Source organism: Cyrtonyx montezumae, unplaced genomic scaffold, assembly GCF_038088225.1.
Source record: "Cyrtonyx montezumae isolate F1298 unplaced genomic scaffold, pur_monq_1.0 scaffold_10, whole genome shotgun sequence".
Classification (NCBI taxonomy): Eukaryota; Metazoa; Chordata; class Aves; order Galliformes; family Odontophoridae; genus Cyrtonyx; species Cyrtonyx montezumae.
In genome coordinates, this window is record NW_027071826.1 from 46,657,719 (window position 1) to 46,673,967 (window position 16,249).

The 16,249-nt window shown below is 36.3% G+C and overlaps 1 protein-coding gene across 1 annotated transcript in view; it reads left to right on the plus strand.

The window, feature by feature from the left end:
• PLEKHA7 (pleckstrin homology domain containing A7) overlaps nucleotides 1–16,249 on the plus strand; it is a 135,783-nt gene that overhangs the window by 111,908 nt on the left and 7,626 nt on the right. Inside the window, exons 14-24 of the mRNA XM_065755276.1 lie at nucleotides 152–220; nucleotides 387–467; nucleotides 1,465–1,614; nucleotides 3,444–3,545; nucleotides 6,689–6,797; nucleotides 7,874–8,112; nucleotides 8,771–8,959; nucleotides 9,216–9,333; nucleotides 10,240–10,319; nucleotides 10,720–10,920; nucleotides 13,969–14,127. Of these exons, the coding sequence (XP_065611348.1) occupies nucleotides 152–220; nucleotides 387–467; nucleotides 1,465–1,614; nucleotides 3,444–3,545; nucleotides 6,689–6,797; nucleotides 7,874–8,112; nucleotides 8,771–8,959; nucleotides 9,216–9,333; nucleotides 10,240–10,319; nucleotides 10,720–10,920; nucleotides 13,969–14,127 (1,497 nt within the window). The remainder of the gene's footprint in view (nucleotides 1–151; nucleotides 221–386; nucleotides 468–1,464; nucleotides 1,615–3,443; nucleotides 3,546–6,688; nucleotides 6,798–7,873; nucleotides 8,113–8,770; nucleotides 8,960–9,215; nucleotides 9,334–10,239; nucleotides 10,320–10,719; nucleotides 10,921–13,968; nucleotides 14,128–16,249) is intronic.

Here is a 16,249-nt window from a genome sequence, read left to right on the forward strand (position 1 = left end):
TTTTAAGAAACTTGTATCCAAAATTTTATTTCTTAGCAATCTTCATCGTTAAACTTGAATTTTTAACAAAGCTTTTGTTTTCATTGCTGAAATATAGTTAAGTTTTAGTTTGCAATGGATTTCTCATATCTTTAAAACCTGTTCCTCATAGGTGACGGGGCGTGACACACTAAAAGAACGAAGTACAAAACCTGTCAAGGTTGCAGAAAGTGATATCGATGTAAGTATCAGCTACCACTTCAAAAGCTCTGGTGTTGTTTTGGCCATTTGTTGCACTGTTAATTGTTTGCATTTATTGTGCTCTTTGATATAAAGTATTATTAGTGGAGATGTTTTCTTCTTCTTAAAAACCTGATGTTACATAGTGAATATGGTTTTATTTCCAGGTCAAGCTGAGCGTTTTCTGTGAGCAGGACCGAATTCTGCAGGACTTGGAGGACAAAATAAGAGCTCTTAAGGAAAATAAAGTAAAAGATTTTATTCAAATTAAAAATACTTATAAAATACAGAATTACAATTAAAATCAAATTACTGGACGCTGTTTGCTTTGTAATAGTTTTCTTTGAAAATGTAATAAACTTTTATAGAAAAAAAATATATATTTTTTTATTTTAATGTTGAATACCTACTTTTAGAAACCATTTTTGAAAATCAGTGTTTAAAAACCATATGCAATTAATCTTCTGGCATTTTTCCCAAATTGGAGTGTGTACACAGTTCTGTGTAGTTTTGCTTAGTGTCTTATGATTCATGTAGTGGGAAGCAGCCGTGTTTCTTTCGCAGTTCTTCCCACGCACACAGGCACTGTCTGCATAAACAGCAGTGTGCTGTGTGTGGCAGGGAGATTCCCATTTGTAATTCCATTCAGGAACTATGCTGGTTCATAGATAGTATTGAGCATTGTTCTGAGGTTTGGGGCTGAAATGCTGGAATACTTCTAGACAAGTATATACTTGAAACCCTCCTGCTATGCTCTACGCCCTTTTGAATCACAGTTTGAACAGTAAATCATCTTCTCTTGCATATTGTGTATCTTTATCTGCTTCTTAAGGCCAGGTGGTTCAGAAAAACAATGCATTTTGAAATAGGAAGGCCATCCAAGTAGACCCTTCAGAGAGCTGTTGTGCAGAAACGCCTTACTGGTATTTACTTCTGACTGAATGCATCAGGCCTACTTCATGTTTAGGTAGTGTTTTAATCCCTCGTATGGCTACTTTAACTACAGCAGTGAGTGAAAAGTTGTCTATAAATAAACTGTTGATGCCATGTTTTAAATGATTTATTAAGGATCTTGCAGTTTTCCACTTACATCCTAGGCTCCACAGTAGCAGGCCAGTCCTATCCTAGTGGCTTAGAGGGGAACACTGGAGATGTAGAACAAAGCTTTTACATTCACTTGGGTAAATTTGTTTATGATGATTGTCATCAATGCTGTAAGCTTTCTGTTATCTGCTTCCCTGCTAGGATCAGCTGGAGTCAGTTTTGGAGGTGTTACACAGGCAGATGGAACAGTACAAAGACCAACCACAGCACGCAGAAAAAATTTCCTACCAGCAAAGACTTTTGCAAGAAGATCTTATACAAATTCGGGCTGAAATATCCAAAGTTTCAACGGTATGTATTTCAAGTAGTTTTGAGGAACCAGTAGTCAAGATGCCAATTAAAGTAAAACAGTATTTTTCCTTAATCCTACTGTGAATTGATTTTGTGCAGGGTACTAAATCAGAAAAAAAAAGTGTATGAGCAACTTCTCCAGCTTTCTTCTTCAATGCACTCCCCTCTAAAAGCTCGAAATTTCATTTAATAGTTTTGTCTCTTATATATAGGGCTTAAGTTGCAAATCTTTCAGCTAATCCTTTTCACAATGCAAATACAAATATGAATCTATGGTTCGTGTTTGGAAAGGGAAAAGGGATTGGGTAAGTCTGTTTGTACTTCAGTCAAAATTTACCATAACCATTATGACTTAATAAAAATTGAAATGCAATTAAATGTTTCTTTTTTATAAAACAAAAATATTTGTAAGAATTGGCAATGAATGAATAATACAAGCCTGGGTGTTGTGTGCTCACTGTATTAATCTTACCTCTCAATGCAAACGGGGTCTGCTCCTCATAATATTGTTATTAGAATTGCTTGAACACCTTTTCTGTAATAAGATCTTAAAATTACAATGCCAGTAGTATTTAGATGCATATGTATAAAGTTTTCTGCCTATAGAAAATGCAAGTGGTCTCTGAAAGGTTATTCAAATTTATATCAACGTTTTTTATAAATATTCAAATTTAATCTGGCAAGTAGCAAGTCATTGTGAGAATAGCTGCACTGGCCCCGCCCAAGCCTTTTTCTCATCCAGTGTTCAGGCTTCAGCAGCAGGCATAAGCATGTGTTTTGGAAACAGTAAGGTTAGGAGATGGGTGGTATTTCCTGTGATCCAATCCAGCTGCTATTTTCTGATCAGAGAATTTCTGAGACTGTTATTTTATTGTTATTTTATGTCTCTTTAGTAATCCTGAGTATCTAATTTCCATGTCCACTTTCCTGTTAGACTCTGTTTAGCTTTTATATCCAAAACATGTTGACAAGATATTGCATAGATCTGTTCCCCACTGCGTGGACAGCCGTGTTATTTTGTTTTGAGCCTGTCTTGCACTTGCTTCATACTGTAGACCCTTGTTCATGCATGAGGGTGGAGAACTGCCAGTCATCATCTAATCTGTTCGTGCCTCTCATGGTTTCCTAGGCCTCCAGTACTTCTTCACCTCAACTCCCAAGTTATCTCTTTTCCAAACATCAGAGGGAGAAAAACCTACTCCATCACTCTTTACACAGGCTTGAGTGTTCACATGTTTCTGGGTCAGAAAGCATACTGTGGTACCATGGGTTCTGGAAATAATCTAAGAAATGTAAAAGTGATTGGATAGCTTTATTTTCCAGGTGTCTGATTGTTTATTTGCTTACAATGACATTGCAATACTGTAAGCAGAGCTTTAAAAGAATATCCTACTTTGTGTCTAATATTGTCACTTCTGGTTTAGGTGCCTGTTTGAATTTTAATTGTGATCTTGTTTTAAGTAGAGCAGGAAGGTAGGTAGGAAGGAAGTAGAACTGGAGTAGATTTGATTCCTTCATAGCAAAGTAGAGTTGGTTAAACTGTTAAACAGCAGTTTTATGCTTAGTAAATGATTTTGTGACTGTATGCTGGCAAGAATTTCTTAACTGGGGATTCTTGATGTAGTCTTGCAGGTGATAAAGAGTTTTGAAGTGTGTCTTCAAGTTAGAAGGTGTGTGTGTGTGTATAAATATAGGCCACAAAACAGACTTTTTTGCTTCTGTTTATAAAGGAAATCTCCACCTTAAAAACACTCTGTTGCTCAATTAGAGAATTGGTAGTGATATTCTGATTGATCATAATTGTGCTAGAGTGTTATCTTTGTAATTAGGAAATGGAAAATGCCTGGAAAGAGTATCTGAAACTAGAGAACGATGTGAGCCAGCTGAAAAAAGCCTTACAGGAACAGATGAATAGTTCATTGGTATCTCAGGTGAGTATGTTTCCAAACACTGGTTTAATTGTGTGAAGAGTATCTGAACTGGAAAGCTGTCATCTCATAAGGGAGATTCTCTGTAATTTTTGCATTGTCTTCAGCTGTCACATCTTAGTTTGCAAAGTTCAGAAATCTTAACAGCATAGCTGTAGAGTAACTAGCTGTCTTCCAGCATGTCTAATAGTTTCTCATAAGTTGTCTGTGAAATCTGTCATTATTTTATTGTGTTTTTATTACATGCTGACATCTTGACATTGATAACGTATTTAATTTATAAGACTATGCAAGGACTTCTTAGTCATTCATTGATCTGATCTGATGTTGTTGGATTCCTTATCCATTTTTAAGAACATCAGTCTCTGGCTTGTTATTGTTACAACTTGCTCTTTGTCGTGTTCTTCTATTTATGGAAGATTTATAAATGCAGGTAGTTTTGTGAAGTGGAATAAGTGTTTAACAGCATCTCGGTTTTAAATCAATTATTCAGTTTTGAATCTTGCAAAGAAGCTTTGTTTGAAGCTGAGCTATTCTGTTCACTGAACTGGATGTGGCATTTGAGATTAATTCTGCGTACCTACTTATAACTGATGATTTCATTCTGAGAGCCAGAAATACCGTCTGGGTTATTTTTTCCCATGAACAGCTTGGTTTTAAAAGACAAAACACAAGGAACAAAGGAATTTATTTAACTGGCTGAAACCTTAGCATACTTTTTCAAGTATTTTGGAGCAAAAAACTCAACTGGTTAACATCTTTAATTTACATATTTGCAGTGAACATCAGATTAGAGACAAGTCAGTGTATTTGCTTTCACTATTAATGGATAAACTTCTTGTATCAAATCAAAAGGTGTAAAACCCTTTTAGAGGAGGTATAAGTCTTCAAATTCCATTTTCAGCCACTTTTAAATTTGGTGGTGCTTTTGTTTTGGTGTGTGTGTGTGTAGTCAGTTTCTAGAGTCAGAATACCATTTACTTGAGCTCAGCTGTAAATACATTCCCCCAAAACATTCCAGGGGTATTTTAGAATAAAAATCAAGTCTGTACGATGTTCATAGGCTCAAGACTATTTATGTAGCATTTTATAATAGCATTAAAGAAATACACACTGTACTGGAAAAAAACAAACATACATTCTTTGTTAAATATTACTGAAAATTCTATAAAGTTGCAGATGCATGTTGCTGAACAGCTAATATTGTTTCTATATAGCATTAATTAACAGATAAAATCTAAATGTTTCAAGCTGCTTGCTCAAAGTAAATCTTACTTTTAAGAGGGTAGCTTCGTTGTCTTTTGTCTACGTTAATTTCAGCATAACCTGATTCCCCTGTCTCTTAAACAAATTTTTTTAAGTGATAACCTCTTGTTAAGTGTTTTTGGTAAGTTTTATAAGTCATTCTAAATCATGTTTCTGTATAAAGGAATTTAGAGAAATTGATCTCTCTCCCCAAGCTAACATTTCAAGCTTGCCCCATTTATACCCTTCGGTAAACAGCATTCCTGGCTTTCATAATTTAAAAGTAAATTAATCTATTTATATTTTAGATCTACTCCATTTTTGGTTTAAAATATTTTCTTCATATCAAGATTTAAGTAATGGAAAGAAATAATATTAAAAGCTCTCATGGTTTGTGTATGTAACTGACCATACAGTATTTCTGAGTGATTTCAGAAGCAGGATTTTCTTGTACATGTGGAGATTTTTAACCAGTCTTGAGACTTGATCATTGTAAATCCATCATTTGGTTCCTTGTAGTATGATTAATCTCAGAAAAAAATGTAATGAAATGTGCAAATTTATAGTTTGTATCCCGACAATCTTTCAAGATGTCCCATCCATGGAGTGAGTTTACTGCAGGCAAATAACATTCTCCATCATTTAAACGTTTGTGTTCTTGGCACCCTGTTTACTGATCTATAACTCAACTGAACATATTTTCTGAGCTAAGACAGAAAGCAGAAAGCAATTGATATGCTTTTTCAAGTTCTATGGAGGTGTAAGAGCTTTTACTAAAGTTTTTCTCTTTCGGGTTTATGGGATTAATTAGCAGTTATTTTGCAGCTCCTGAAAAGTGATAGATTCCTAGGGTTCTGAAGGAGTTTGTAAGCAATTCCTAACTACTGTGTTGCACTACCTTCTGCCTTCTTTATAGAACCATGAGGAAAACAATATTATTAATTTTTTTTCTTAATGCCAGTTTTTTGAAGGAAGAGTTATTAGGCATTGATTCCTTCCTAATGGATTATTGTAAATTAACAAGATTACTTACAACATGTGGGGGGGGAAAAAAACAAAAACAACCAACAAAAACCCCACACACCTTAAACCACAGATGGAAACAGCTATTTATGGTGATTGCAATAAACACCTGCATATAGTGATGGCTTCAGCGGCCAAGGCTTCTAGTCAGAAGATACACAAGGGCAAAGTCCAGTCTGTAGCCAAAGCTTCCCATTCTTGCCTACTGGGAAGAATTTTTTTTTTTTTTTGCTAGAACAAATAGAAATCAAGTTGAGGCTGAAGAAACACTGTATCCAGGAGGCCTAACTACCCAAGTATAAAAAGAAATTAATTTTGTCATCCCTTCTGGTTCTGGTTTTATATTTAATTCCTTAAAGGCTGTTAGGCAATTTTATAGAATTATTCACAGTGCCTGCATACATTTTTTTTCCTTTTAATATTGTGCATTTCCTCTAAATCTGCAAAGAGAGGTTTTGCAATGGTATCTTAGCATCCTAGACTGTGCTAAAAGATTTAAGAAAGAAGTTCGATTTAAAAGGATTTCAATTGAAAAAGTTCACGTTAAGTAGAATATTAAATGAGGATTTTGTAGCCTGAATAATATTGGAGGGAACAATATAGAGATGTCCCATTCCCTGTGTCTTCTCTAGGAACCCCATGTCTTCTCTAGGAATCTTGCAAGACTCAGAAAATGCTCTTAATTCCATGGGACTGTGTGCAAAATACATTGGTCTGTGTACATGTTGGTTTATATTTGTTTGAAATCATAAAATAATTTTATAACCTATTTCTAGGCCTGTAAGTTCTCATGTAAGTTCTGAAATACTAGTTTGGTTTTGGTAACAAAAGAAACATAAATACATTATAAATTAGAGATTTTTTTTTTAAACTATCAGGAGAAAACCCAAATACAAAAAGACTTGTGGAGAATTGAAGATGTCACAGCTGGCTTGAGTGCAACTAAAGCGAATTACAAAACAATAGTAGAGTCTATCAAGAATCCAGGTAAAGAGAACATAATTGAAATTATATATATATATACACACACACATACACACAAATGCAGTTGAATCTTTGAATCTATGTGACTGCTCTAGAAGTATGCTTCAGTGCAGAAAACACAGTTCATTCTGGTAGTGTCTGCATTGGAAATCTCTGTAGCTTGAGCACATTATTTTGGCTTTTCTTTGGTTGAGCCAGCAAAAAAGTGTGTGTTTTTCTGTTTGATGTACTGTTCGAAGTGTAACAAGCCATAAAAAAGAGAACAATAACAATGGGATAAGTTATGCAGGTCACAGAAATAGCTTCTCACATACACCAGACTCATACCAAAGCAGTATCTGTTCTGTATGCTGTCTGGGAGCTCCTCTTTGCAGTCGTCTGCTTTTTCTTTTTCCCCCCCTTGGATGCTGCCCGACTGCCCTTTCCCCAGTTGCCTTTCCCCTCCCTCTTCAGGCAGGTGTTCAGTGGGCAGAGCTGCAACATCAGCTGTGGAATAGAAGTATGTGTGGTCTGCATTTAAATTGCTTTATTATGTTTCAAATAAAAGAGGAGAACACTGGGATAGTAAGAGGCTGTTAATGCCCCTTGTAAATTCATTTTGTATTTTGAGTATCTTTGCTTACTTTTTGTGCATGGAGATGAAATTTTTCTTGATGAGATTTTATTTTATTTAAGATATGGCTATTGATGCTTAGCCTGTCTAGCTGTATAGCCATCCCAAGGATTCTGAGGTATGGAGCCATATCCAGCCATTGCATATGATTTGTGGACTTTTCCTTCCTTCTCTCCTGCTGCACCTTGACAAGGGATTTCTTTGAATGATGTTAACATATATTTTTATTTTTAGCCAGAAAAGGTTATTTGATCCTGGTCAAGAAAATGTTTCCCACCCCTGCCATAATCTATCAGTCATAGACTTTTATATACATAAAAAAAAATTACACATTATCTTCAACATAAATTGTTTGAGTATTAGGACTGTTTTTTAAAGCCTAATGATATTAATTTCTATTTATATGAATGTTGTTGGTAGATGTAAGGAATGTGGCATCTAATAAATGTGCGTGTTTCTCCCCTAGAGAGAAAAATAGTGCCTTCATTTTCTCAGCCTACAGTGCCTTCCTTACCAGCTTCTCTCACAACTGTGGAGAGTAAACCTTCAGTTCCACAAAGCCCTCCTTCCAGCCTGGTCAGACCTTCTCTAGAGGTGAGGCTGTATCCACAGCCTTATTTCCAGACCAGAACGCAGCAACAAGCACCACAGCTGAAAAAAATTGAGCCACCTCTTCAGTCTCCAGTTAGGGTAACGCCAAAGGTTGTAAGTACTGTTACTGTGAGCCTTGTTCTCTGCTGTTTCCATTTGCTTTTGACAGAAAGCTTTCATGGTTGCTAAGTGTGTGCAATGTGAAGGCGCGGCAAGGAGACACTTGTGAGTTGTAACAAAACTGCAGTAATAAATGCAGGAGACTATATAGAATCATAGAGTCACCGAGGTTGGGAAAGATCTTCAAGATCATCCAGTCCAGTGTTCTACTTATCACCAAAATTTCCCACTAAACCATGTCCCTGAGTACAGCATCTAAACATTCACTGAACACCTCCATGAATGGTGACTCCCACCTCCCTGGGCAGCCCGTTCCAGCACCTGAACACCATTTCAGAGAAGTAGTATTTCCTAACGTCCAACCTGAATCTTCCCTGGTTCAACTTGAGGGCATTTCATCTAGTTCTGTGTTAGTAACCTGGAGGCTTACTCGCAGTAGCCATATAACTGTTTTAGAACATATCAAAGCAGAGCCTTCCTTGCTCTTTGGCAGTGCTTTTTGATTCATTGGTCATTTGCTTTCTTGGCTCTTGTTTGCTTCTGATGGGCAGAGAAGAGCATGCTAAAGCAATCCCAAATAATTTGCATAATGTTATGAACTTTAAGTTTATGCCAGACTGTTTGCCACATACCTGTGATTTCCTCTCACCAGGAAGATGAAGCACCACCCAGACCTCCTCTCCCTCAGTTATACAGTCCTGAAGATCAACCACCAGCTGTTCCACCACTCCCAAGAGAAGCTACTGTCATCAGACACACATCAGTGCGAGGCCTGAAGCGTCAGTCAGATGAAAGAAAGAGAGACAGAGAACTAGGACAGTATGTAAATGGAGATTATAGGGTGAGCACTCACAGACCATCTGCGCTTTAAGGAACGTGTGAACCAATGATAGATGCAGTGTATATATTTCACAGACACTATCTAGATCTTGTAAAAAAGGGTGGGGAGAGAGAGAGAATGGAAGAGATCTGTATGTTTTAGTAACGGCATAGACAGATTGAGTAATCCAGAAACAAAATTGCTGGGATTTGTTTTAAGACTGTTAAGAATTGCTGTCTGTGATTTCATTTGAGCCAATAAATATACTTCCACACAGGTAGAACTGCGTTCATATGTGAGTGAACCAGAACTAGCAATGATAGGTGGTGACCTCAGCCAACCTTCCAGCGGTTTCGTAACCATTGATAGTGGATACCAGACGTTGCCTACTCGTGGTAAGCCAGGAATTAACACAAATGATTTTAACAGTGCTTTTTGTATAAGAGCTTATCTCCTAAGATTTTCTGGAGATGGTCTTTATCTTGAGATTGTTATTTTTAGGGTAACTATACAGTGCTGTGAAGTTCTAGAGATTTTGTGCTTTTGATGCTTTTAGAGATAACCAACATTTTGCAAAGGAACTTCAGGTGTCATTCTTAAAAACAAATGAACAGCATAGCAAAAAAAAATAGATTCATAGATACATTACGTTGGATAAATAAAATAAATAAAATGAGATTAGCTGTTAGAATGTATCCTGTGTTCAGAATTACTTTTCCTTATCATTTCTGCACTGTATTTACAAGCTCGAGTGAATTTTTTTAAACATATGTATTGCCTGTGGAAGTCAGTGAAATGGAAGTGGTAAAGAATAAGAATGTAATGCCTCCAAATGCTACATGTGGCTCATTGCTAGGTCTCATTGTGCTAAAGTCTCCTCACAGTTTAACAGGTGAGGCTAGAGAGGATATTTGGGAAAGAACAGGTTTTTACGTTTTTTCTCTTAATCCATTCTCCTCTTATTTCTTATCCCTGTAACTCTAAACATTGCTAAGGCTTGATTTTCTTCATAGACGTGATTATTCTAAAAGCATATCTGTTGTACAGCTGAGTTCACGCAATATTTCATTTAATATATGTTTAAAATATCATAGATGTTTCTGCGTTTTGATCAGTAGTGACCTGAAACACATCAGTTGTGGCTGAAATGAAATCTCCTGCCTCTCATGGCCTTTGAACTGAAAAAAATGTGAAATGTGAACTAAAATAATGAGAATGTCATAGAAAAATAGACATTTATGTATAACTGACACCTTTTGTGTTTCCTTTGGTTTGAAAGCATTCTCTTTTTCCTTATAAAGGTTTATCTGGATCAACTTCCAGATTGCACCAGTCATCTACCATTTCATCATATGCAACTCTTCGAAGGGATAGGTCCAAGGTGAGTTTTAAAAGAACACCTGAAAGCTACTCTCTTGATCTGCCAAATTTTTCATAAACCCAGAGTGTATGTCGCGTAGCAGGCTGTGGGATTCTAATACCATGGGAGAGGACCCATCTCCAATGATCTAATACTATTTATTTTCTAATTCTCTTAAATGAATCAGGAAGTAGAAAGGCAACTTCCTGCATTTCTAATAAATTAATAAAAACAAAGTTTGGAACCACAATCACCTGTACTAACAGAAATTAGAGTGTTGAAATAGGCAAGTTAATACAAACTAATATAGCAATATCATCTTAATTTATAATTAAGGCAGGAGGAAGCTGCTGTTTATTTGTTCACTCCTTATAAACTATTAATTCCAATGCGTGTTTTGTGTGCCTTGGAATTTCTTCAGGAGAGACCAAAGAGTGCCTTGGAACGTTTATACTCTGGAGACCACCAAAGAGGCAAGATGAGTGCAGAGGAACAACTAGAAAGAATGAAACGACATCAGAAGGCACTAGTTCGTGAACGCAAGAGAACCCTTAGCCAAGGAGAAAGGCAGTCTGTTTCATCTCGGTCTTTCATCAGGCCCATTTCTGCAGACATAGGCTCAGTATGTTAGATATGCCTTAAAGGGACTAAACTAGAAATATCTTTGGATTATTTTTTTTTTCCTAGCAAGCACTTTCACTTGAGTGTGTGTGATGCTTCTAGTATAATTAAGATAGTGTCATACGGTATAAAAATGATTCAGAGAGTGCAAGTAACAGATGGTTGTTTTTGACTAGTAGTTACAGTATATGTAGCAGATTTGGCAGGTAAGTTGGTCGGAGGTCAGTGTGCTGAGTGGAGGTGAGACTCTATTCGAGTGAATACAGAGACATGATTGGTTTTTTATTAGAACTGTATTTAGAAAGTGTAAGAAACTTCTAGGATTTTCAAACTGCTTCGTAATGGAATGGGCCTTTTAGAATGTTCTTACCGTGGTTATTTTTCATTTAAATTCACAAATTAGGCTGCAAGATAGTTGTGATAATATCAGGGCGAGCAGGTTGCGTGGTTGGTTTTTCTTTTTTGCTGTTGTTTTTTAGGAGAAATGGATAGCAAGTTTTGAAATCTCATCACACTTATTAGAAATTGAAGATCGAATTTGTTTCAGTTGAAACAAGTTCCCCTTTAAAGCTCAAAATGTAGAATATTCTAATAAGGCTCAAATTTAAGCTGCTGAAAAAAAAAGAATTTTTGTTGTGTTCTGAGATTAAATGCTGTACAGAATGCAAGTTTGTAATGAGACGTTTTGGATACTAACCAAAGCAATTCTAATTGGTGAAGTACCCAGTTGCTCACTTGGTGCTAAACCAAGATTGTACTGTAATTGCACTTACGCTGTAGTCTTTTAATTTATTTTTCATTTGGTCCGCTAGAGCTTTAGAACGATCACCTTGTTTTACCTAATTCATTGCACAAGATCTCTTGCTTTTAGATTTGTCACTCATCATACCTAATGCCTCTTTTTGTTTCTTTTTGTTTTATTTTTAATTTGCGGAATTTTGTAATTATTTTAAAATTTCTAACCAGACTACTCAATTTTTACCAGGCTTAATTGCATTTAGTACATGTATGTCAATTGCTAGCATTTAAACCACCCCTTCCAGTATTCAGCCTTTCATTCCCACCTCTCAGTAACACTATTTTACAGCCAGTTCTTTATATTTACTCTCCCAGTAAATATGAGTGCACAACTTGGAGACATCCATCTATTTTGTCTTCTGTTTTGCAGTCACAAATTTATTAAAGGCAGTACATAATACTTGGGAAATATGAAACTACAGTTTAACAGTTATTTTCTTATTGTAATTAGAACTAAATCTGAGCTTCAGATGTTTCCTAAGTCTAACATAACATACACAAGTTGAATTTAAAGATTTTTGTGACACTCCTTATTAACATTTGTGACAGGTACTTTAAATTGGGTGCCATCTTGGTCTTTTTCTTGCTGTAAAGAATTAAAATTGAGTCTTTCAGCCTTAGCAGTGTTCCGCAGAGATCATCTCTTGTACCTACAGGGCTTCAAAACGCAAAAAGCATGTTCGATAGCACAATTACTTACAGCATTGCAATTATTTAGCAGCCAAGATGGCAGACAGTTAAATGTATAATTGAAATGCTGCTCAGTATGTAACGTTTGCTTAAAACATGCATTGTTATGTGTAACTCGAATTTTTAATCAGTCAGCTCGCAAGTATAGAATGGCATTTCAAGTATGGATCACAGTACATGAGCTCATTTGTTATATAAAATGCCTTTTTAATGTAAAAGTTGCAACATCAAAGCCAATAAAAATTCTGCTTTGTAATAATGGTTTGATGTTTTTCTTACCTATGTAATGTAATTTAAAAATGATACTGTGTAATTGAAATACTATGTCAATCAGGCCTGGTTCGAATATGAGTAGAATTAGAAGTTTGGAGTGTGAGAATGATAAAACATTTTTTCTCCTTTGAATTCTTAAAATCTTAATTTTTTAGAGATGAAATTGCCTTTCAGGTATATTAGCTTTCTAAATATACGTGGAAGACATGTACCTTTTGAGTGAATATCAAGAGCTTGTGCATGAATAGGTTTCAAGTAGATTTAATAATGCAAGTAGCCTAATGGAGGCTAAGGACTTTATATAAAGTTCAGACTTAAACCAAAACAAGCCAGAGGTATATAACAGAAATATTAGACACTTTTATTAAACATAGTGGCACGTTCTCCTACTGATAGACTTAAATACTTCAGGAGATCATTTTGTTGTCATTCATTTTGTCTCTTATCTTTCCCACTGCTTTTAATACAGTGCTTCAAGTCTGTATGGTAAACTTGCTGAGATCTGCTGGATGGAATGGTGCTGCAACAGAGCTTAATTTTTTTACATTCGTGATCAAATGCTTTGGGTTCTTAAGCTTGAATTTTTATGGAGCTGTATCGCATGTAATTGTGAAGGAGCTACTAAGCAATGGTCTGGGAACTCTAAACTGCTGTTTAATTTAACTATGCTCTGATTGATTGTATTCTTGCTAAGTATTTATCTTGTAAGAACAGTGTGTAAGATTTTTGATTTTTGCACGTAGCTAGGTTAACAAAATGTAGAGTGGCTTAGAAGTTACTAAAATTACTGTGTTTGAATTTGAGACAAGTTAGTGCTAGTACTGAAAATATCAACTTTAATCACTAAGTTTTTTTCTAGGAAGATGCGTAGAATTTACAAGCAGCAATTCTCAGCCTGCAGTATTAATGCCCTTTCTCAGAACTTCTGCCTGGTCAGATTGCCTAGGGCAAGGCTCTCACTCTGCAGACTTGCTTGCACTGACATCTGTACTTCTGTGGATGTTTGTGCTGGTGCCATGTTAATTAGCATATGTGTGATTAATCTACTTGATAGAATTTAATACAGCTGCACGCTGTGTATAAAATTAAACAGTACTCTGAAATCCATGCAGCATAGCTAGAGGTAAAATCTCCCGACCAAGAGTTGCAAGAAATACAGCAGCATTTTCTTTTTCCTGCTCTGTGGATTCTCTCAGCAAAATAGCATTTGCAGACAATATGTACACTGCTGAATGTTGAATTTGTCAGTATGGTTGAACACTATTAATTGTTTTGTATCTATTACCAGTGGAAACGAGAGCAAGAATTTGATTTGCAGCTACTTGAGAGGGCAATTCGTGGAGAAGACAAGGATGAAAATGAATGGTTAAAAGTTCAGCCGGTAGCAGTAGCAGTGACAGAGACAGACCTGGAGCCTCAAGACTATGATTTAGATATCAGCAGAGAGGTAACACTCATAATTATTCACTTCCTATTGTATCCCCCCCCTGATATTAACCTTAAGTTTTATGTAGCTAATTTTCATCTTTTGTTTCAAAAGTGAGCTGGAAGCTCGAACTGAAAGGAGTCTTTTGGATATTGAAAAGAAAACATTATTTCTGCCCTGGCTCTTAAAGTGTCTGTAAGGTTTGTGTTCATTAGGTGCTCTAATGGAGAGAAAAAATGGGAGAGTTGGCTCTACCTTGTGAAATCTATAGATTTTATAGAGAAAAGTGATTGTTAGGCAGTGTTATATAAAAATTAGGAAAAAAAAAAAAAAAGAACAGAAAAAAGAGCATTTAGAACAAGAAACTGCTAAGAAGCAAAAGTTGGATCCAAAGAGCTATGTTACTCTTTGTTTTGATATGGCAAAAAAAAGTTTCTGCTGGCTTTTCATATGACCTCTTGTTCTGAGTGCAAGATTTTTCCAGCTCTGGTAACTGACTGAAGTGTTTGTTTGAAATGCGATTGAGCCATCTAGTGGAAAGGGAGGAGTATAGCAAGTGGAAAGACGGGTATGTACTGTGCAAAATGCCACGGTGGAGGGAAAGTCAATGAAATTGTTAACGGGAGGAAGACTGTTAGAATAGGAAGCACTGCAAATAAGTAGGCCATCTCTGTTTAGTACCTTAATTGATAATCTGGATGAGGGGATGGAGTCCTCCCTCAGTAAGTTTGCAGACAACACCGAACCAGGGGGAAGCATTGATCTGACTGAGGGTAGGAAAGCCCTGCAAGGGCAAGGGACCTCCAGGGCTTCTTGATTCATTCATTACACCCAAACTAGTACCTTCAGCCTGGGACAAGAAACAGTTGTGCATATAGACATTTCCGTCATATCTCAGAGTGACTGAAGTGTGTCTGAAAATCTGGGTTTTAAAGCTTTTCTCAGTTTACTCAGGCTTTTTCAATTTCATTTATTCATCCTCTTCAACTGGCCGTTTCTGTACCTCATAAGGCTATACTTTTTATGGCCAATAAATCTTCCGTTTGTGTGATATTGTTTTGGAAGTGGCAGGATGAGCTGTTCTCCAGTTAGCTGTAGTGTAAATATACACATCGACCAATGGGGAAGCTGGGTTTGAAGGTAAGAAATTGCAACAAAAAATTCTGACTTTTCAGAAAGCATTGGCCTAAGGTTTTTTGAAAAGGAGTGTAAGAACTTGAGGTTGTGATTTTAGTTTTAAGTTATGAATGACAGTTACTTGTTGAATGCTTTGGCATTTTGTGCAGTGTCTGTGTATTACTGAACTTCATCACTGAGGGCAAGGTTGGATTCAGCTGCAGGAGAAAAGTTCCCTTTTTCACACTTTAATTATTCACGATTGCTATTTATGTTTTCCAAAAGCAGTATATGCTTTGGTTTTCAATGTCCATTTGTATACTGTATGTTCATTAGGTGGTTTAGATCTCTTCTCTGAAGCAAAATATTTCTGCAAGGAAACTGATCAGAACAAAATGTCATTGCTAGCTTTTGTGCAATCAATTTCAGTAATTAAATTTTTCAGCCTAGATAACTGTGTATTCAGTATGTTGTTAATTGCTGTGTGTTAGGATATTCCTTGCTCTGCACCCTGGGCAACTTTTCAACACTGAAGGTTGCAGATTTTGTAGTCCAGGAATTTCCAGAGGTGTTTATAAAGTGGTGGGGTTTTTTTTCTGCTGCTCACAGAGGAAGAGTCTCAGAAGAGTGGTACCTAAATTAAAATTTCAGGTGATACCTCCTCTCACTCACAGGAAATCCTGGGATGACATATATCTTCCAGTGCTCTTTTAACATCTCTGATGGCCTGGTCACTCTTGTATATGGTTACTTCTTCCTTCCACAACAGCTACAATCAGTGTCCAACTTTGGGCTCTAAAGCTGAGCTGAAGAAAGGCTCCCTATTGATTCTAATTTCTTCTGTAATCCTCTTTAACATTTGTTTGATCTATCTTCCAAAAAAAAAAAAAAAAAAAAAAAAGGGAAAAAGACACTGTTAAAAGGGCATCAGATCATGTCCAGAGGGAATGTTTGGAATCAGGTACACGTATTGACAGTGCAAACCTGTCTTCTTCCTGTGTTCTTGCATTAAGGAGAACAAATTCCA